The following is a 22,033-nucleotide window of genomic DNA, read 5'->3' as shown; positions in this document are numbered from 1 at the left end:
GAGATTTATTTTATTTTATTTTTTATCTAGACGTTATAAGATTGTAAATATGTTATACAAGAGTAGAGCCTCTCGTCAAACCAAGACGGTCTTGGATGATGAGTGGAATATGCTTTGCTTGATATCGTCTCCTTCTACATGTCAATTCATGTGGTAAATGAGATTTCTTGATGAGTTAAAGCAGTGTGATTTAAACTCAATCTTTACGCCAAAACTTGTAGCATGGAATGATTTGATATCAATTGTTGAGAACGTTGAACTAGTTTTCATAGGTTGTGAAAATTCTTTGATACGGTATTGTTTTGCTTTTACTTTTCCTTTCATTTTGATGTTTTCTATACCGATATGTCATTTGCTTTTTATTATAATTTCATTGCACGCTATTTTAGATAACTTAAATGATTTTACTGATTATGTTTAATGCATAAGTAGGATTGAAAACTCCAAAATATAGAAATAAGGAGATGTGGGTTGAACTTTCCAACATAAAGCAAAGGAGGGTAATGTAAACAACTAAAGTGCACTATACGACATTCAACAATTACCAAATCCATATGTACACGTGAAGCAATTCAAAGAGAAAACCAACGCTCTGTTCCTAGTTAGAAAACTCGTCAGTGGTATTCTTTTATATACGGTTCAGTTTGCTTTATGAGTTCTGCTTTAGAGAATTTTCTTACAAGGTAGGTTTTCGATACACTATGTTGTAGACAATGCAATTTAGAACTTTGCAGTTTGTCGCGAAACAGTTGCCTTTGCTGAAAACGCTTTTGTTGACAACCAAATTGTCTTGGATTTTTTGTATTGTTTGGGTTTCTTCATCATTTACGTTTACCCACACCATTTTCGTAATATTTCTAATTCATTTTATCCTAAATACATGTACTATTCGTAGTCAATGAACAATTATTGAATGAATAACTATTCACAATCTCAATATTGCTATATTTCTGCACATGAATATTTTATTTATAGAAATTATAAGTAGTTTTCTTCTTAATCATAGAAAATTTCACATATAAAGAAAGTTAGTTTAGCAACTAACGTACAGTGTAGTCTAAGACTGTTTCAGTCCAGTGTTAAAGGCATTGGAAACCTTTACCAATTACAATTTTTTAGCGGGTCATGATGCAGGATGGTTGCTGTATTTGAAATGTCGTGTAAATACATACAAAATAAGAATATTATATATGACAGAGAAATATATTTATTTGTTTACTTGGTTCATATATATTCTGAAGCTGTAAAGTCAAGACAATATATAACCGCCAATCCATGATATGTTACATATTGATAATCATGATGGTTTTTGTCTTTGAGACGACCCATCCATTTTACCTGTAAACTGTAGGTGTCATTAGTCGTTGTCGAGATATGTTGAAAAGGTCTTTTACGAATAGTGACTTAGATGGAGAGATTTCTTATTGGCACTCATAACACATCTTCTTATATTATTCTGCTCATTATTAGTCATTGATATTAACTTATTATTCAAGCATTTTACTTTGCAATGATTACATAGGTGATAAATTTTAATATATATGTAGCCTTCTCCATTAATAACTACTGTTTCCTTTGAACCTTAAATCTATACTATTAAACGAGAAGACCTCATTTTGGGTGTCGCTTCTCTTCTTTCCACAATAAATTAATCAACACGCCTCTGTGTCCTATAGATACAGTGCATAGTACCATTTGTCATCCATTCATATGATTTTACAGATTGAGTTATTTTTGGAGAAAAACGAGAAAAAAGGCATCCGGATATTGTCCCGTCATTTTTTAAGTCAGATTAGACTTCCGGTTTGCGTTTTTCTGTATACTTTGAACATACATATACGAAGAATGAAAGTGTATTTTCAGAATTCTATCTGCTATCATTTTCAATTTTACTATCCACGGCAGTCACAGAGTTTATTGAATAGAGAGGGTCTATATACTATATCAATGACCACTATGGATCGATTAGTAAACTTAGAATTGAAAGTAAATACACTATATTTATATACTGAGTAATGAATGTTTATAATATACAGATAAGCGCTAAAAATATTCATGTGAACTTTTGATACCTTTTCTGAAATTCTCCAGTTATTAAATCTTTTACAAAATTCATTGATTACAAAACAAAAAGAAGATGTGGTATGATTGCCATGTTGAGACAACTCTCCACAGGTGACACTGAGATATTAACAACTATAGGTTACAGTACGACCTTCAACAACGAGCAAAGCCCATACCGCATACTCAGCTTTATAAGGCACCGAACTGACAATGTAAAGCAATTCAAACCAGAAAACTAGCGGCCTTATTTATGTACCAAAAAAAATGAACGAAAAACAAATATGTAACACATAAACAAACAACAATCACTGAATTACAGGCTCCATACTTGAATGTTCATAACATACTTAATGTATGTTCATATTGAAATTAATAGAAGACCAAAAAATGGGAATATTGGAAATAAAGGAGGAGGGATAAAAAAAAAAGGCATTTTCCTGTGCCCAGTAACCTATGACCTATGATACTTTTGCTGAAATTCTACAGTCATTCAATATTTAACAAAATTCTTCCAACAACACTTAACAGACTTTAAACTACGCACTGAATGCCTGCGATTTCGCGGGTGTGTTCTAGTAAGAAATAAGATAAAACAAATGTTTGCGTTGTAACGCAAAGGTAAATGCGTTATATATCGCAAAGGTTTGCGTTATAATAACGCAAATGTTTGCGTTGTACTACATAACGAAAGGGTTTGCGTTATATCGCAAATGTTTGCGTTACAACGCAAAGGTTTGCGCAATATCACAAAGGTTTTCGTTACAACGCAAAGATTTGCGTTGTAACGCAAACATAGGAAGAAAATTTTTTAAAAAAAATGTGGCGCTAATACGCTTCCGTAATATCCACTGTGTTTGGCTAGATTTTTTTTTAGATTGTAGACAAATAGTCATTGACTATAAAACATTCGGTTTTATACTTTTTAATATCACACCTCTTGATATTCATTGCAGATGGTGCAGGTTTTTTTTACTAATCTATCAGTGTGTATGTGCATTATCATAATTCTTTTAGTTTTCATTGGCTGGTATATAATACACATTTTGTAAGTTATCATAATTTAATTCAGCTTAATATTTTCTGTATGAAACGTTTAAAATTTGAACAATTTGAAATAATCTGTGGTATAATTTTAACATTAACAGGTCGTTTGTATTCCAATGATGTATTAACACATAAAACAGATTATTATGAATGTGTCTTTAAAAACAATTATATAATAAAAATAGGTTTATGGAACACACCGTTTAACATGTAGAAAAAGATAATTACGAAATTTCAATGACAATTATAATAGGAAGTTTGTAAATTGTGTTTTTCTATGAAATCACACTAACCGTACAATTGTTTAATATGTTTTGTGTTTCAACTGATGATTATATAGAAGATACCTTTTTATATATGAAAATACGTTAATTTAAGTATCCTATAATACATTCATAAAATTATAAAATTTCTAAATTTAATCTCTCCTTCCAACTAAAATGACCAAACCAATTCACAAAAAAAAAAATACATTCATTTTAGATAAATTTTATAGTTAACTTTAAAATTTTAGAATTAAATGTATACAAAAGTTGTTCGTATTTTATTTTGCATAACTTTCAAGATTGGTTTAAACAAGGAGGTCATATGAATCATATGAGATCTCAAATAAACCTCCTTGGTTTAAATGAAAAAATACCAGAATAAATTGACAAGATTCATTTTACATCATACTGATGATGAATACATGTGTATGTTATCCGAATATCTATTATAATTGTTCATCGTAAATACTGATTATAAATTCTTCTTTTTTTTTTAGAATTGGTAATGTTTTGTACACCTTTTAAGCGTATACTAGTCTTAAGATTTACGCAATGATGCTGATATAAGAAGGTAACATACAAAGACTAAATTATGAAACCGTCTTGACAAATACTCAGGTTAAACAAAATTGTATAGTCAATGTCAAGGTATTTTATCGAATGTAAAACGATTATAATGTTGTTTATGTTTAGAAATAATTATATTCAGTAATACAGGTAAATCTTGAACTTATTGATACAATAGGAGATACCCGCTTTCTTATTGTTTTGTTATCTTTTATTTGATCGTACAACAAAGTTAATGGTCTATTATTGGCTTAGAAGGAAAGGGGAAAATTTACATACACGTAAAATTAATCACACCGCACCAAATGCTGTACCTTACATTGCCAGAATGTCTGAACAATATGCTCGTTGTTGTTTGTCTATTTTGCACCCATGGGTGGTCTGTTGGTATTTGGAGTGATCTATAATTGTGTAACCATTGTTTTTTTGGGGGCAGAAAATATTGTTACCCTCATATATTATATTCTGAAATATGCATAAAATGCACAAAATAAATAAAACGATATAATCATAATTACAAAATTTTATCTCGTAGGGACATGTGAAGATGAAATTTCAAAATTTCCAACAGTAGCACCGAGGCGTTGAAAAATATGTTTTACTCATGTGTTTACATCTGGAGACTGCAAAATATAGGTCCCGACAGAAATGATCAGAAATAGGGACGTTTTATTTTCAGTAGACGTCCAATTTCGGGAGAAAACTATGTTTCTGTGCGTACAAGTCATGGCAACATCAGTGTATATACGTTGACGGTTTTCTGCAACTGAAGAAGACTTTTAGTAATCCCACCACATGTGCCTGCCCTTCCCGATTCAGTTGTTGTTTCTTTTTTTATCTTAATATTTTCTCATATTATGTTGCCGTTAGTTACATGTCATTGGTGATCTCTCTAAAGCACAGTTTGTATAGACATAGTCTATTTAGAGCCTGATATATTTGCAGACAGTTGTTTGTTGTTGAAAACCGCATGTTATCAATTTTGTTTTGCGTCTTTGTGGTTATTTTGTTTTGATGACTCATCTCCACATCTACTCTTATATATAAAAAAAAACTAACAGTCGCAGAAAAATAGTTCTAAAAAAGTATTTAAGTTATAGAATTTAAAAGGAAGCATTCTATTTACTCAAGATAACAATACTATTATCATTTATTATTTTAACTCAGTAAATGACAAATATTCTTGACTGTCAATCCATTTCAACAAAAAAAATACGCCGGTTGAGAAGAAGGATATTGAAGCCGATGTTCCGTGTAGAGTGAGTAACTATTATTAGCACGTTTAAGAACTGTTGCGTCAGTTCTCTGTGGATCATTGTGTGATACTGTCAAATATAGCCCCATTTTTCATAGTATGTCAACATTTCTCATACTTTATCCAGGTCGACCATCATTGTAGAACCTATTTATTTCAAATTTTAATTTGTTCTCGACCTCAATAAGAAATCCTATGCGAGACAGTGATCACATCTACTCCTTGTGGTCTTCGTCTCACTATGTGACTCTATAAATCTTTAAAACCAAAACTGGACAGATTTCAAACAAACTTGTATAAATTATTTCACAGGACACGAAGTTCTGCGATGCCATTTTAATTTTGAAACTGGGTATTTTAGGGAGTTTCCAATACCATAACATGGATTTTGATTACAATATATTGGAGTGTTTGTTTTTATCAGTGTAGTGTATGACCTTCCTTAGTAAAACTACATTTTGACTCCTATACAATTAATCAAAGAATAAGGATATTATGTACGTATATGGAACTTTTAGCTGTACTTTACTGCTTCTGCAAGGTAAAATTCCACGCAATTTATAAAATAAATGATAACATATTTCAGTCACCAATATTTCCTTCAGAGCAAAAAATATTCTGTTTGAACTAGAAATCAATTAACATAAAACGTCTTTAGAGATCATTGATGAGAGTTCATAAAAGTGCACCACGTTCAGCATAAACAACAATCTGTTTCTTGAACTCTTCATGTACTATTGTTTGTTTGATTTAAAAAAAAAAACAAAAAACACACACACACTGGACTTGTTGGCTTTTTTTTATTTTCTTTGTTGATTTTGCATTGGTGGATAGTTATTTCAGGAAATAATTGGTCTTTTGATGCTTGATGGTTGTTTATCTCTACTGGCCGATCTGTTTATGTACTCATATGAAGACGAATCCATATGCATAACTTTCGCAAAGACGATAAGAACAAGGATCTTGAAATGTTCTTTCATTTTTCTTTCAGGTTTAATGATGATTTTTGATATGCTAGTGTTTAGCTATTGGTCTTTGTTCAATTTTAGGTATGGCGTATTTCTATATTCAATCTTCAGTGCCTCTTTAATAAGGGTAAAATGTGATAATTTAATTTACATAAAGTTATTTATACACAGTGAAATAATGGACAGTTCAGTCATCATCTCACAATATTACAATTTTCATATTCGGTCTACCTTTATATCAAGCTTGATTTGTATTCGTTTGAAACAGTCTTCGTCAATGCCGAATTGGAAATGTCGAAACGACATCGGATTTTTTTATGGTGTAGTCATCGATATCGACATCTGGGTTGCGTTCATTATCGTAGCGGCTACATAGGGTCACGTAAATTTATGACTATTGAATGTGCAACTAGTCTAGCTGTTACATAGATATTGATAGCAGCTAGGCTAGCAACCCGTTCAATAGTCATTAATCTACGTAGCCCTAGCCTATGTAGCCGCTACGACATTGAACGCAACCCTGGTTATATCGTCAGTTTATATATTCACTATCGATAGCATGTCGATATGTCGATATCGACATCTGGGTTAATTCTGAACATGTTCGGCTTTTCTTTCTACCTTAGTATGTATCCTTTTCTAGCAATAAAAATTGAAAAATGAATTGGCTTCCCATTTGCTGCTGAATATACTTTAACAGAGTATGATGGTTATGCAATTTCATCAACATCTGTCACGAATTTTGCTTTAGATTAATTTTTATAGTTTTACTATGGTATAACTGGTGGCCAGATTAATTTTTATAGTTTTACTATGGTATAACTGGTGACCAATTGTAAATTGAAATGGGATATATAGTCATCGCGTTCAGAAATGATGTAACTCCTCTCACTGACCCCTTGAAATGATGACGATCGTATATATTATACATAAAAACATACATTATGACCATATTACGACTATTTGATAATCATATATTAATATCGTTTAATGTTATATGGGGTCAGGGTTGACAGCTTTATTACAAAATTATCAAATGTTGCATTATTATTAGTATTCATTAGTATTCTTTTATTTATACGCCTTTTCCATAGCATTCGTGTTTGCCGCTAAGAGTCAAAGAAAAATAACATAAACTCTGCACTGTAATTAATCCATTTAGTATTTCTTATCCTCTTTTCACCTTTATGGAACATATTAAAACATTTGCGAATTTGACTCTACTATTATATAAACAACATGAATATAACATTGCCTGTAAATTCATTTTTCTAAATCACGCATGTTTTCAATTAAAAAAAAAAACACACTGAAACTAAAACATGTAGTCAAAAATAAAATAAAAACACCATCTCCTACATAAGAAAATGCCCGTACATCTCAGAATATGACAGTTGTTATCCATTCGAATTCATTTTAAGTGTTTGAGCTTGGGATTTTCCCATTTGATTAGAGACTTTTGATTTTTCCTCGGAGTTCAGTATTTTTGTGATTTTACTTTTAATTATACAACCAAATAACAAACAATGTACACACTGACACAATATATGACATATTTTTTGCTACCATATTTTTTGCTTCGACCGTTTGTAGAATAGATATTTTGTATCTCGATTGGTGGAAAAAAGAGGGAATTGTACCAAAAAGTGGTGGTGCGAGTTTCAATGCAGCATCTGTTTATTAAAGATTGAACAACTAGCTTTCAATAATTACCAATTAGCATTACCATATACATGTAGTTAGCTCATAAAATAGAACCTACTTTTATTCTTCTGTTTGTATTTGAAATAAATGTCCCTTGCAATTGTCATAAATTACAGTTTTTAACATTACTTGCTGTAACTGAATTAGTATTGTATTATAACGTTAAATGCAATGTCTGTCTCTTTAATATATAATGTCTAACTTGTTCTTTTTTGATCGAGTAGCGCTCGTAGCCCTTAGGCTGTAGAAATCTCGTAAAACCAATAAACCATCTAATTATTATAAATACAACTGTGGTCATCAGTTTATTGTGGTTTATGTAAATGTATAGGTTGTTTTCTTTTAAAAAAAAACCATCAACAAATACAAACCTTAAATTTCAAATTTAAAACATGCATTTTTTTTTAATTTGTGTTCACGTGGTGCATCTTCGAAGTTAAAAAGGCTAAATTTGAAATCTGTATGAGCACAATTTCATTTATATTAGTGAGCAAATATTTTATTAGACCGATTAACCATTTTGAGATGAACCATTCTAACAAGCTAAAAATAAAGACTTCAAACCATGCTCATTTTGATGATAAAATGTGTAATTATCATTAACATGTCGGACAATGGCGCTTGCAGTAAATTCAGATCTGTTTCTTTTATTTAAAGCCAATGAAATAATTTTGTTTCTTACTTTTCTACTGATACCTTTGCATTTGCTATATCAAGACTTGTTAAAATTTACATCACGCATTGGTAATTTAGTATATCTATCAAATACACCTCGATTAATCTTGGATACCGTTATCATTAAATCATGTTATGCAAAATATTGTTCGCTGTGAAAGGATAGAGATGTCTCATTGGTACATTTCGTACATTTTTCTTTCTTTTTTGGTACCAACTACAAAAGAAGTCATTCATTCATAAAGTTTTATTCATTTAAAGCATGCATAATTCTGCTGTTTTATTTACATATAGGCTTGGCACACATTAATCACAAAATAATAAATAACATAATTTCAATTTCAAATTGAAAAGTTTCATAAAATGAAAGACAATGGTAAGCACAACATAAGTCCGTAACAAAAAGCATGGTGGCGAAAGCATTTTCTAGATCTAATTTTCTCGATTCGACCTCCAAACTATGATGTTCAGAATGTTTTGTCTACATCTAATACATCGAACCAATGTGATTCTAATCTACGTTTGTACCATACTAATCATTAACAGGTTTCACATAAATATTGTTTTACTTCTTTATTTCTTACATATACCTTCCAAGGACGGATTTCAACTGTTAATTTATTTGTGTACAATCTGGTTCCAACCGGAAATTTATGAAATTGCCCAGTAAGATTATTCTATCGATATATTATCGATAGTATCGATTTACGGATAAGCAGATGTTAAATCGATATATATTTCTTTGAGACGTTCCTCTTCTTCGTCAGCATTACCTATACTAATTGTAAAAACTTTATTATTATGAGGTTTTTCTTCTGTGTTAGAAGACGACTGACTTTCGCGATTTCTTTCTAGTGTTCTATCTCGTGAATGAGTTTCGAACATAGATACATCGATATGTTCGTCGCCATTGTCATCACTGTCACTTTCTATTGTGTGTAGAACTTGCTGATCACTTGAAAGTACATTTTCACATTCGTCATTATCTACACCCGAGTCAAACGAAAGCGTCTTATCGTCCGGAATAGACGGTAGTGATTCCAGAGACATTGCAGATTGAAGTCTACCTGGTATTGAACCTTTTCTTTTTTTTGAAAATATATCTGTATTAAGTTTTTCCGTGTTCTCGTTTTGTTCAAATAGTGGGTTGGATTTATAATGTTTTTCGTCCTTGGAAATATTCGTAAAAGAATTCTTTTCTGAATATGCGCGCAAAGATTCTAAAGAATAGGAACTACGGAGATTGGTAGGATTTGTAGAACTCCGTTTCATCTGTGGTGTATGTTCCGCGTTTTCATCGACTGAAGATAGAGTCGCTTTGTATAAATCCGTTGAACTGTTGTGAAAGTTTGCTAAGGCCGGAGCAGACTGTCTTCGTAACTCGTTCTGTAAAACAAAAAGTTATGTATGAATAAAATGTAAATACATATACGGGTATATAAAATTGAGAATGGAAATGTGGAATGTGTCAAAGAGACAACAACCCGACTATATAAAAAACAATAATAACAGCAGAAGGTCACCAACAGGTCTTCAATGCAGCGAGAAATTCCCGCACCCGGATGCGTACATCTATGGTATAAATGAAAAATGTAGAATTGAGTTATCATATTAAAACATCAAAATATTCGAATCTTGAAGAACAGTTTCTTGCTTAGAACCATTTCGGTGTATAGAATTAAATCGAAAAGAGGGAAGTAAATATAAAAAAAAGAAGATGTGGTAGGATTGCCAATGATACAGCACTCCACAAGAGATCAAAATGACACAGAAATTAACAACTATAGGTCACTATACGGCCTTCAACACTGAGCAAAACCCATACCGCATAGTCAGCTATAAAAGGCCCCGAAATTGCAATGTAAAACAATTCAAACGAGAAAACTAACAGCCTTATTTATGTACAAAAAAAGAATGAAAAACAAATATGTAACACATAAATAAACGACAACCACGGAGTTAAAGGTTCATGACTTGGGACAGGCACATACATACATAATGTGGCGGGGTTAAACATGTTAGCGGGATCCCAACCCTCCCCTAACCTGGGACAGTGGTATAACAGTACAACATAAGAACGAACTATAAAAATCAGTTGAAAAAGGATTAACTCATCAGATAGACAAAAATACATGTGAAGCATTCTTGTTTTATGTTTCACAAATTTCATGGAAAAAGAATTGAAATTTAATTTTGAATGAACGTTTGAACCGTATGCACACATAATACTTAACTGAAATACACATATTTCTTACCTTTTTATACATAGAACATATAGAGTTTTTCTGTGATTCATATGCCTCCTCTGTATCATCATATCCTTCGATCAAGAAAAATTTCTGAATTGTTTTGGGCATTTTAGTATCCATGATTAAAATGATGGAACCAACTATGGTTGTCAAAAGACCTATAAAATAAGAGAATCAAACATATATAGCTGAGAGTTTTAAAAAAAAAATTGTGTCCATGAACAAATCTTAATCCTTCTAATATGTGTTCATATAAGTATCATATATATCAAAAGATTGAGTGATGGGAATTCAGTAATGTAAAGGGTTGTATATATATTCACTATTTTTAATCAACATTTGTATTTCCATGCAATGGCCATTATGTATGGTAAATAGAAATGTTTATTGAAGCCATTACGTATATATCATACATAATTCATGTCCACAAACAATAAACTAATGTGAACCTTTGTTTATGTATATTTATATAGAAGCACAGAAATTGAGGACTTTATTAGTCTAGTCTTGTTGCATAAGACAATGTGTATGAATATGTTGAGGTCATCGTCATATCTAATATCATATATATTGGAAAATAAATCCACTTTCTTTATAGTGAAAAGATTGGAAACTATTAATATAAAAATAAGGAGATGTGGTATGAGTGTCAATGAGACAACTATCCACCAAAGTTCAAATAAAGTAGATGTAAGCAATTATAGGCAACCTATGGCCTTCAACAATGAGAATTTATGGGTTCAAAGACTTACCCATCAATAAAATTGACCAAAAGCATATCCCATAATGAAGATGAAATTCACTTTCTGAACAGAAAAATCGAAGTTTTGCTGTTGGTATCATGCAATGATAAACTATTGATGCTGAAAACATTGTCAAGCCAGTTAATGTATATAACACTCCACCGTAGTATATCACACTGCATACCATTATATTTGCTAAGATCCAAAAAGAAAACGATGTCCTGAAAACAAAAAATAAAAAATATAGCAATTGCAGTTTGAATTAAGACTAAGTGTAAAGACAGGGTGAAGCAAAATACCGGTCTTTCAAACTCTGGAGCTTCTTACTTCAATAGGTCTTCTTATAATTAGCTATACGCAGACAAAGTTTTTTTTTCTGAAAGCGCCTTAATATTGCAAATATATCAATAGGTATCAAAATTATAAAATTTAGACTTTATCTTGTCAATTAACTTACAAAAGTAAAATTTTTGCAAAGTATCCTGCCCTTGCAAAACTCCTGCCCCATCTGAAACCACCTTCATCAATACTGAAGAATTCTACCACTGTTAACATTGGCTGAGGTAATCCTCTCTCCAGAAATTCTCGGAAATCACTGACTGAACCCATTGCTGAAAAAAAAGAAGAAAATCTAGAACCATTTCAAATGTCATTTAAGAAAACTCTTCATTTCGTAGAGAATAATCAATAGATCAAATTGACCATAATTTTGTGTTTTTTTTTTTTTTATAATAACTTAGCAAAACTTTTGTTATGTTGCGTCATATGTTATAAATGTATGATGTAATGGCAATAAAGAATTTAATTGTTAATTCGTCGCTACTTTCTCTAGTTTTGTGGTTCTTAAAACTATATTGAAGAAAAGTACCGTAGTGATGAAAACAATTTGAGAATAAGACAACATAATGTTTGATAAAATGTGAAATTTTTATTAACTGTCCCTATAATGAGTAAATGATAATAATAATACAGTGCGTATAAATTTACCTCCGTCAAAAGGAATAGCTTCATTGTACTTAATGGATCCCTTAGAACCTTGGAAAGTCCCTGAAACACAAAAAGAAAGATTGCAAATGAATAAAAAGCTAAAATAAATGATTATTTACAGTCTTCAAATTTCCTGTTAAAATTGACTCAAAAGTAAAGAAAAAATAAACCTTAAAGACGAGATGGTGTTTTATAAAAATATTGTTATATTTGCATGATGTTTTGGATTTTAAATACTGCTGAATAGGAAACCTAGTACCGTTAATGCTACTACCATATCTACGATTATTTTTCCCTCAACAAGATACGAACTTTGACTTTATACAAAAATGCTAAATTTCTGACTTAATGAAACTTCCTTATTCATATTACAATGTATTCCTTAAATAACTTCACGTGTTAGATCGGTTTTGCAACGACAGCATGTTAATTGTACATGTATTGTGAATTAATATGTGAATCTAAATTAGTAAAAAAAGAATTCAGCTTCCCAATCTGGAAAGTCTGTCAAATATCCTGGACAGAACATCTAACAATTGTGTATCTATTTAAGTTTACCAATGTCAGATCAAAGTTATATAGTAATTCGTGTATGTGTATTCAATCATACAAAACATATTTACCTTTAAGCGTTATATTAATTTTCTGAAGTCCAATATTGAGACCAACTTGTCCAGTTATTTCTGCATCAGAACGATATATATATGGTACATTTACTTTTTTGTCTATACCATCCACCCAACAATCACCAAACAAACAAACTGGAATGAAAAATTGGTGTTTTTTTTAATTGAAGTCGAACAAGTTGAGGAATGCTTTTCTTTTCTTGCTTTTTATTTACAATACAATGTTTGTTTGAATACAAGAGACAAAACAATCAATAGGTCGCATCCCATACTCTTTTAAATGTATGCACTGAACTGTACATGATACATGTATTAAGATGTTACACGCATGCACACAAACTTTAATATGTTTTGTTTTGTTTTGTTTTGTTTTTATGAGAAGGATAGGTATTAACAATTTATGAATTAATATTTTAAATCTATTTCTAGTTCATAACGTGATAACGCTTCGGATAAAAAGTATACTGATACAGTATCTTAACATTGAGAAAATCAACAAATTTCAAATGTTAGCTATTAACTAATCTATGATCAGTTATTATTTTATTTCTGATTAATTTCTTTTTAATTCTGTATGAATTATGAACATCCAATGTTAGTCGTATATGACGGGAAAATGCAAAATATGAAAATAAAGTAATTGGATATTTGAAAAGAAATATTGTTGTAATTTCGACATTTTTAAAATTCATTTTAAACATAGAAAATATATTCATTACTGAAAGGCAACACATATCATCATTTACATGCATGTCCTATTTAAAGTTAAACTTTTACTAATTAAATTAATTTTGAAATAGCAATGCAAATATTATTTTTTTATTTGACAGTCCAATTTGACAACTGAAAATTATATAGTCATCAATTCTTTTGATTTAGATTGATCACTTCCCCTTTTCTTAGCACATTCTTTAAGTCATATTGGCATAAAAATGATGGATCATTCTGAGTCTATAATAAAAAATAATTACAACTGTAAATGCAATTTATGTCGAACCTATAATGTTTTATAGATTCCTATGTCGACTTTGATTAAAAGAAATAATAGATTGGGACTAATAAAGAACAGAATAAAAATTATTTTATTTCGCTATTAAATAAAATTAATTTGACAAAACTTTAAATCATTGTATTATAATATAATTATTTTCAAATTTAACTGAGTTCGGTTCATGGCACATTATTTTGCGTCTAGCAGGATATTGTAAGTACTTGTAATATTTTTCACCTTTGACATTACAGGTCAAGTAGGGCAGCTGAATTTGAGGTCAACGTGACAAATTTAATGTTTTTCAAATCAAAAATCGTCTATAACATGATGTCAGACATAAAAACATTATGTTCGAATAGTGTTTCATATGTCATCTTGATTAAACACAATTTCCGTGACTTAAAAAGTTTCTAATTTTGTTTAAACTCATTGAAGAAATGTTTGCTTAGTTGTGTTTTTTTTTACATTTTAAAAAATGGCGGTTAATACTGCTGCTGATTGACTGTTAGTCCTCGTAGGTTTTATCAGACCCTTAATCAGTGCGAAATGAGTCATAGCATATGTTTCTTAAATTTACCATTTTGATTTAATGCCTTATTAAGAAGTTAAGGTTCCAAGTTTCTATTTCGATATATTTATAAGGTCTTTTTTGTTCTCCTTCAGTATTCATACATCATTCGCCTTGAAATACTTTATTTTAAATGTTACCCATGAAAGTACTTCGAATGCACCTCAATTCAGTAAGAATTTTACCCCTTTGGTTTGAATACCGAAAATGTTTTTTTTCTGCTGTCATAATGTGGATAATAAAAGTATTAAAAACTAATTACGTGTACTGACTTTTTAACAAGTAGAAATTAAAATGCATCCGACTATTATTTTTCACATACTTGTAACAAACACAAAAACACGTCAGACTTTTACTTTATCTACTTATAAATATGAAGAAATTCAAAAAGACGTTTTGGTATCTACTGTAAAACTGATCAATATTGTTTTGAATTCCGCATCTTACTGTTGCCTCGAGGAAATAGTATGCCTCACAATCATATCGTACAAATCTCGATAATTATCATATAAACTTACGCAACAAAGTTGATCCTACTGCCAAACTATATACAACTCTGATTAATGTGTACCAACGCTGTAACGAAAAATGAAACCATGTAAAGTTACGTACACTTTACTTTTATACTATAGAGACTGTTAAACTTTGCTATTAAATTTTTCTATGGTAATATCCTCTGAGATTTTACTATGGTGGGCTTAATTTCAAGAGAGATGCAAAATTTAACATAACGTAATTTTTGTTTTATTGAATTAATTATTGTTATGTTAAGAGATGGTGAATTGTGAGTAACATACAATTTATTTCCATTGCTGTGTATAGAAGCGACACAGTTTCATAGTTAAAGCATGGTACATGATATAATTATTTATTGTTTTATTCAAAAAGGGGGTGTTCTGACGGTCAGACGGTTTTAATGTATACCCATGGTCAGTTTTGGGGGTATAAATAGGTGTACGAACAAAGCCATTAAAATTCTTAGTCCCTCAATTTGAAGGTTAAGCATACATGGCATATATTTTGCCTAACATTGTCATTGCTGTTAACTCATTTACTTACCCCTTTTCCTCTGATACCAGCCGCTGCTACTATAGTTGCAATAGAGATCAAAACACAAGTATACACAACAACAACCAATGGAATGTCAATTGTGGCGGAAGTCCTTCTTTCGCCATAATAGCTGTATCCAAAGTCTCCTCTAAAGCTGTCAAACATTCTCAGAAGCTACTGCAAAAGAAATTCAGTCATTGTTACACACAACCACTTCATCCCGCACTACCACTTGTCCACATATGATTTGCACTGAATCATCAGTGTTAATATTTTATATCAATACACAAGAACTAAAAAGGATACGCCTCCTCGTGGCATTTTTGATGTTTTGAAAATATAATAATTTGTTATAATTTCCTATAGGACATCTAAAGGTAGAGTTTATGTTGATTTTTGAAAATAACATTTTTGTCTAAACAACTTCATTTAGTAAGCAATGATTTGGTGATAAGTGAACTTATATATGTATTAAGTCATTAGAAATTTTTCGTTTCCGTCATCAAAGAGCCTCTTGAAGTACATTGACTTCAATAAAAGGTGATGGAAAACAAAAGTTTTTACTTTTTCCTCTTAAAGAATGAATCAAATTTTCAAGACATGCAAATAAAAACTAGTGCGGTAGAATTTAGGTTAAAAAAGTTATAAAACATATACGTCATATACATGTGAATTAAATTCTCACGTATATCAACTGTTACCGCAAGAACATAGTTTTTAATTGATAATCAATTATTGTACAAATAGGTTTACCACAAGCATTGAACCATCTGTGTTGAAGTGTGATTTTTATATATGTATGTTTGACATTGAGACTACTTAAAAAGATATCTACATTTGTACAATACATGTACACTTTGAAAACCTTCATGTCATTCGTCCATGTTTTTGGCCTGATCCATTGTTTATAACATGTGTAGTATGCCCTTCAGGTATTTACAGAAAGCCACTTGTGTACTTTACTAAATGATATGCATTCATATTTGGAAATAATTTGCATAACTGCACATTTAATTACTTATGTAAGGTATAATTCAAAAGAAGTATTCATATTTATAAACGCTAAAAAATTGAGCAAAAACGCGTATTTTAGAATTATAAAATGTAAATTGAAGTCAACTTAAAACTTGTTTATGTATTTATTTATTGTAATTATGTTAACATTGTTTTTTTCTTTTCTAATTTGATATATGTTTGACATGCTAAGGGTAAAGTTGAAAACATCATAACGGAGAAAAAAGCCTTGCCTACCTATGATATATGAATCTTCAATTAGTCCAAAAGCTTTATCATACAAATAAATGCCTGCTTTTAGACAATCACTCATAGACCAAAATAACTCCATCGAATTAAAACACAGAAGAAGACAATTTAAACAACTGTAAAATCCCAAAACCCCATCACCGAGTCGTGTCTATTGTTCTAACGGAACAGTAAGGACTCCGATGATTTTCGGGAACCAGTACAGTTATAGATGCTAAAACATTATCCAGTGAAGCGTATCGAGTTCAATAATGCATGGCGATTTCGATAAACGTCACATTAACGACCTATCACAAGATCGTAATAAGAATATTATGCTACGTAACTTGTCGATGTCAAAGTCTACATGAAATATGTGTCGGTACACGTCAATCTTTCACCAGAGACACATTGTAACGTGGTAGATATATAGTTAACCTCAATTATTACTGAATATTTAACTACCGCTAGTCATTAACCAAATATGGTTGTTCAATCTATCTTTACATACTTTGAGCGTTTCTCTTTTGACTCTGATTTTAATAAATTTTCAGTTCAAGATTGCATTGATTGTTGCACATAATATAAATTAAGATTGTAGTTAGTGTGAAGAAAGGTCACTGCTTAAGCCACCGATTCTTTTTTAGAACCACATGTAAGGATTAGAGGATAATTAGTATTGTAACAAATTAGATCAATTGGATATGGGACAAAAATTATAACATCAAACTTCAAAGTGATATTTCGTTTAAGAATTTCAAACCTATCAGTTTATGCAAGATAACAATTAAAAAAAAAAGAAAAATATGCATTGTGGTTGCAAAAAACTATTTAATTCTATAGTTTCCTTAAACGTGAAATTTTAAGGTTTTCAATTATGGTCGTAATTTTAGCTATTACAAATGCATGACCAAAATAAAAGGTTTCAGAACGAAATTTAAATATTTTTTTAAATGTCTTGATTGATCTTTTTTGAAATACACTAAATGTATTGGATAACTGAATTAAATCCGTAAACTTCCAAGAAAAGCTTAAAGTTTTGGTGATATTATGCAAAGGGCTATACGATCTATCCTTGTGAAGGTTTCAGTTTGTTATAATAAAAAAAAAAGACACTTTAAGGAAAATGATGAAAAATACGTCTACAGCAAAAGTGAACAGCAGACAACAAATTAAGTTTGCAGCTATCAGTTCATCTACTCATACGCGGATTCTGAACGGGCACACCCGTCCCTCCCCTGGCCAAAAAAAAAAGGAAAATAAGTTGTATAAAAATAAAATTACAGCCGATATTTTTGTCACAGTATGACCCGTGAACTCAAAATATTTTCAGCGACTTCTAACAACAATAAAGAGGAATAAATAAGCCAGTTATATCATCTACGATACCAAAAAAGCTACCAAAAGGTCACAAAAATACTGAACTCCGAGGAAAATTCAAAACGCTGGGAAAGTCCCTAATCAAATAGCAAATCAAAAGCTCAGACATATCAAACAAATGGATAACAACTGTCATAATCCTGTAAGTGGATGTAACTCAAGATATTATCAATGTGTATTACAATTTTGCTTATTAAATCCTAAAATTATTTGACATTGGAAGCGTTTGATCATATCAATAATAATTTTATTGTTAATTTCATAATTAAACACGTTTACTTATATTACTCTAAAATAGTTTTAAATTAATACAAACATTAAATTTGCGTTGCATATGTTTCCTAAAAAATGTATATTGCTCAAAAGAATATACAGACAGTCTTACCTTCTATGTTTGTGTTTTGATTTTTATGTTCTAGTGTTCATTTGGGTAGATCGAATGAAGACATAACATCAAACTGTTCTTTTTGTTAAAATTTACTTTACATAAAAATGACTATTGACCACTTAGTCATTATCATATTTAGGTGTTACATTAGACTAACAAGCATTAAGATCCGACAGTACTTTTCCGCTTGTTCAGTAATCTTTAGCAAAGAAAACATGCCCTCATTTTGGCAGAGAAGATTTAGTACAATTTTTCAACCTACAACTTGAACTTTTCAGTGCATAAGCAACTCATATCATAATAACATTTCAAAAATCAAACTAATATGCATAACTTAATCCGTTGATAGATCGATATGTCTTATTTGTCTTTGCCTTTGGACCTCCAGACAAAGCATTCCAAAGTCACCTGACGGTGTACTATTATCATGTTTATGTAATTGTACTTTAATATATAAATATGATGCTATTATTTCAAAATTGGTTAAATCAAAGTAAATCATACCAAGGAGATAGAAGGCAACGAAGCTGGTTTCAAAGCTTTATTCGATCTGTATTATGGAGTATATGGGAAGGAGAAGTACAATAGTACGCCAGCAGAAGGCAACAGTCATTATCGGCTGATCGATCTTATAGAATACATATATTAGTTTTAAATCAAAATGCATGTCTCAAAATCGTGCATTTTTTATTTCAATAATAATAAATTGTATTCTTTCTTTCAAAATCTTAATCAATCTTCTTCACATGTAATGAAAACTTCAATAACTTGTAAATTCTCTTTAAAGGTCGTATGATTTATGAAAAATGTAATACTTTATTACGTAATCAAGATTTTCATTTATCATACGGTGAAAATGACATGTTAGCAATTTTTAAAATATGTCATACAAAAATCATTTATTTTAGTATTAATTTAAATACTTCCGCAGTATTGGTTCTACAGATGTACCAAAACATAAGTTCTAATAAAAGTCCATTAGGTCTTTGCAAAACGAAAGTTGATCAAACATTAAGTATGTTCTTTCTGAATTTACATAGACGTGTTATCGTTTGTCAGCAAAAAGTTAAGGTTTGTTAGCTGAACCAGAAAAAGACAAGATAGTACTGTGATTAATTTTTCAATACAAAATCAGTGATAAGGTAACGATTCGATGACAGAAAAATAGATGCAATAACGATTTCAACTATGAAACATCTTCTGAAAGTGTTATTGCATATGGAAATTTTTTAGATGATACTGATCCTGTACTTGTTTTTTTCAAAACCAATTGCGCTTTTTAGAACGAAAGAAAAGACAAAATAGTTATTTTTTACTTCTTCGTAATTCTCATATTTTCGTATGGCTGGCGAAACTCAGTATAACTTTTATTTGATTTTTATCAGTTTTTCTTAAAGTTTTCCCGTTCAAACGTTTTCTTTTCCTCTTCGTGTTTCGTTTCTTCTTCATTCCAATTATTTTTATAAATAGATTTTGTTTCAAAATATTCCAAGATGCTAACCTATAAAACAACTTCATTAAGAACCGCTCTGTTGAATGTAACCAAAAGAAGAAAAAAGGAGAAGATAACCAAGATGAACGAAAAACAAATATATGTAAGACAATAACAAGCAGCAGTCAAGTAGGCCAATGTGAACTTTTAACAAAATAATTTTCGGAACTAACTGTTAACTAGTTCGAAAGTCATTGTGATGTAAGTAAATATAGGTCATTATAACAGTGAACTTTCATAGCATGATATACTGTCATGTCCAATAAACATGCACTTTACTGAACAATTAAAGAGACAAATGCCTTAAAGGATTAAAGCCAGGTTTAATTATTAGATCGGGTACACTTCCTGCGTTCACAGTCACATAATCGCTATTAAACAAACTTATACTACCGTTATCTCTTTTAAATAAATATATTAGTTATTGGAATTGCTTACTTTCACCATGTTTAAACAGCAAAAGTATTCTAAAATCTAATGTTTATCATTCTAAACTCTTTAAGAATGATAAGACACTGGACGTGTATAATTAATTGCCCTATGCACTTAAGAGAAATTCGTTGAGTAACCATGGATCCGATCGCCTTGATTTGAATTTCATTAACACAAAACATAGAAGACTTTGCATTTAGACTTGTACATGGTTTTACATTTCAGTTATGACGACGGAAATAAGTGTTGAACACCAACCAACCAAATACAAAAATAACCAATAGGGGGTTATCAAACGTCCTTAAACAATAGACAAATTATTTTTTTGAGTACATTTTATCGATTACAGTGTTAAAAACTAAGGGGGATACTTCTCCAATCGAATTTAAAAAAATTTGCTTCAACCATATTGGTTTTACAGAGATCCAATACATAATACATAAAAAAAACCTGGAGAAATATCTTGTTACTCTAAATATATTAATTTTAAAATCATTGCTGCCTCCACTGTTATATTAGTGACTGAATGTCCTATCAATAGCTTTGATGAAGCAACGTCATCAGAGGTAAATGAAAATGAAGTGCAAAGTTTTCAATAAATTAATGTCAAATAATCCAACATACTAAGTTCAATAGAGAGGCTATACATATACTTCAAATAAATTTTATAGATATATTTTGAAATTTCCAATGTATAAAATATAAAATATAACCCATATAACTTTACACTATGTTTAAAGTTATAACATTTTTTTAAAATTATTATTCTAATATGTAATTATTCTGAATTTTGCATGTTTATCTATTGTCTTTTTCACAATTCTATAGCTACAAGTATCTTAACAACGTATTTAATTTCAAGATTAAAATTAAAACAATAATATTTGTTTAATGATTAAATGTATAAACGGATAAAGTTAAAGGTTAACTATCTAACACTTACTTCTTAAGAGTACTACGAGTTAACATGCATGTATCGTTTCAAATAATATTTAGTCAAAAAATTCAGAAAATCCTCTTTTTATCTAACATGCCATCCGGCAAATACAACCCGAACTATCCCTATTTATGATTGGTTAATCTGAAATAAACGTTAATACAATTTTTAAGTCAGCAACAACAGATTTGTTTTGTATTGATTGACATAACTGACCGTTTTGGGTTTTGAGTTTCAATAAATTATTAGTACCTCCTTTCATAGATACGGATTACTATTTAACATTTTTATCCAATGGAATTTAGGGAATATCATTTTTATTTCTTTAATCGTCAATTTATACACTAGTATCCTGGTTGGCAATAAAAGGTTGGGAACAATTTGCATGTATTCATGGTCAACCAA

General features: G+C 30.3%; 1 protein-coding gene across 4 annotated transcripts; it reads right to left on the bottom strand.

Moving 5' to 3' along the window:
* Positions 1 to 8,775: 8,775 nt before the first annotated feature.
* Positions 8,776 to 21,657, bottom strand: LOC134707468 (dual oxidase maturation factor 1-like). Of its 4 annotated transcripts, none has more exons than XM_063567228.1 (9): positions 21,635 to 21,657; positions 15,767 to 15,934; positions 15,226 to 15,283; positions 13,146 to 13,283; positions 12,523 to 12,582; positions 11,993 to 12,146; positions 11,545 to 11,756; positions 10,799 to 10,950; positions 8,776 to 9,929 (listed from the first exon to the last, which is right to left on the bottom strand). In XM_063567228.1, exons 2-9 carry the CDS (start codon positions 15,920 to 15,922, stop codon positions 9,249 to 9,251), a joined length of 1,611 nt encoding a protein of 536 aa, XP_063423298.1. In that variant the 5' UTR covers positions 15,923 to 15,934; positions 21,635 to 21,657; the 3' UTR covers positions 8,776 to 9,248. The 4 variants fall into 4 exon arrangements, with proteins under 4 accessions (XP_063423298.1, XP_063423296.1, XP_063423297.1 ...); XM_063567226.1 differs by lacking the exon at positions 21,635 to 21,657 and adding an exon at positions 17,009 to 17,306; XM_063567227.1 differs by lacking the exon at positions 21,635 to 21,657 and adding an exon at positions 16,511 to 16,614.
* Positions 21,658 to 22,033: the final 376 nt, after the last annotated feature.

This window comes from Mytilus trossulus, chromosome 2, assembly GCF_036588685.1.
Source record: "Mytilus trossulus isolate FHL-02 chromosome 2, PNRI_Mtr1.1.1.hap1, whole genome shotgun sequence".
Classification (NCBI taxonomy): Eukaryota; Metazoa; Mollusca; class Bivalvia; order Mytilida; family Mytilidae; genus Mytilus; species Mytilus trossulus.
Note: the sequence above shows the minus strand (reverse complement) of the source record. Positions and strands in the feature narration are given on the sequence as shown.

Bases quoted from the DNA above. Each gene is read 5' to 3' on its own strand.
- LOC134707468 (XM_063567228.1), bottom strand. From the start codon at position 15,922: ATGTTTGACAGCTTTAGAGGAGACTTTGGATACAGCTATTATGGCGAA. The intron at 12,583-13,145 runs GTAAATATGTTT...TTTGTGTTTCAG, and splicing joins AATTAATATAACGCTTAAAG to GGACTTTCCAAGGTTCTAAG. The intron at 10,951-11,544 runs GTAAGTCTTTGA...CTTATTTTATAG, and splicing joins TTGGTCAATTTTATTGATGG to GTCTTTTGACAACCATAGTT.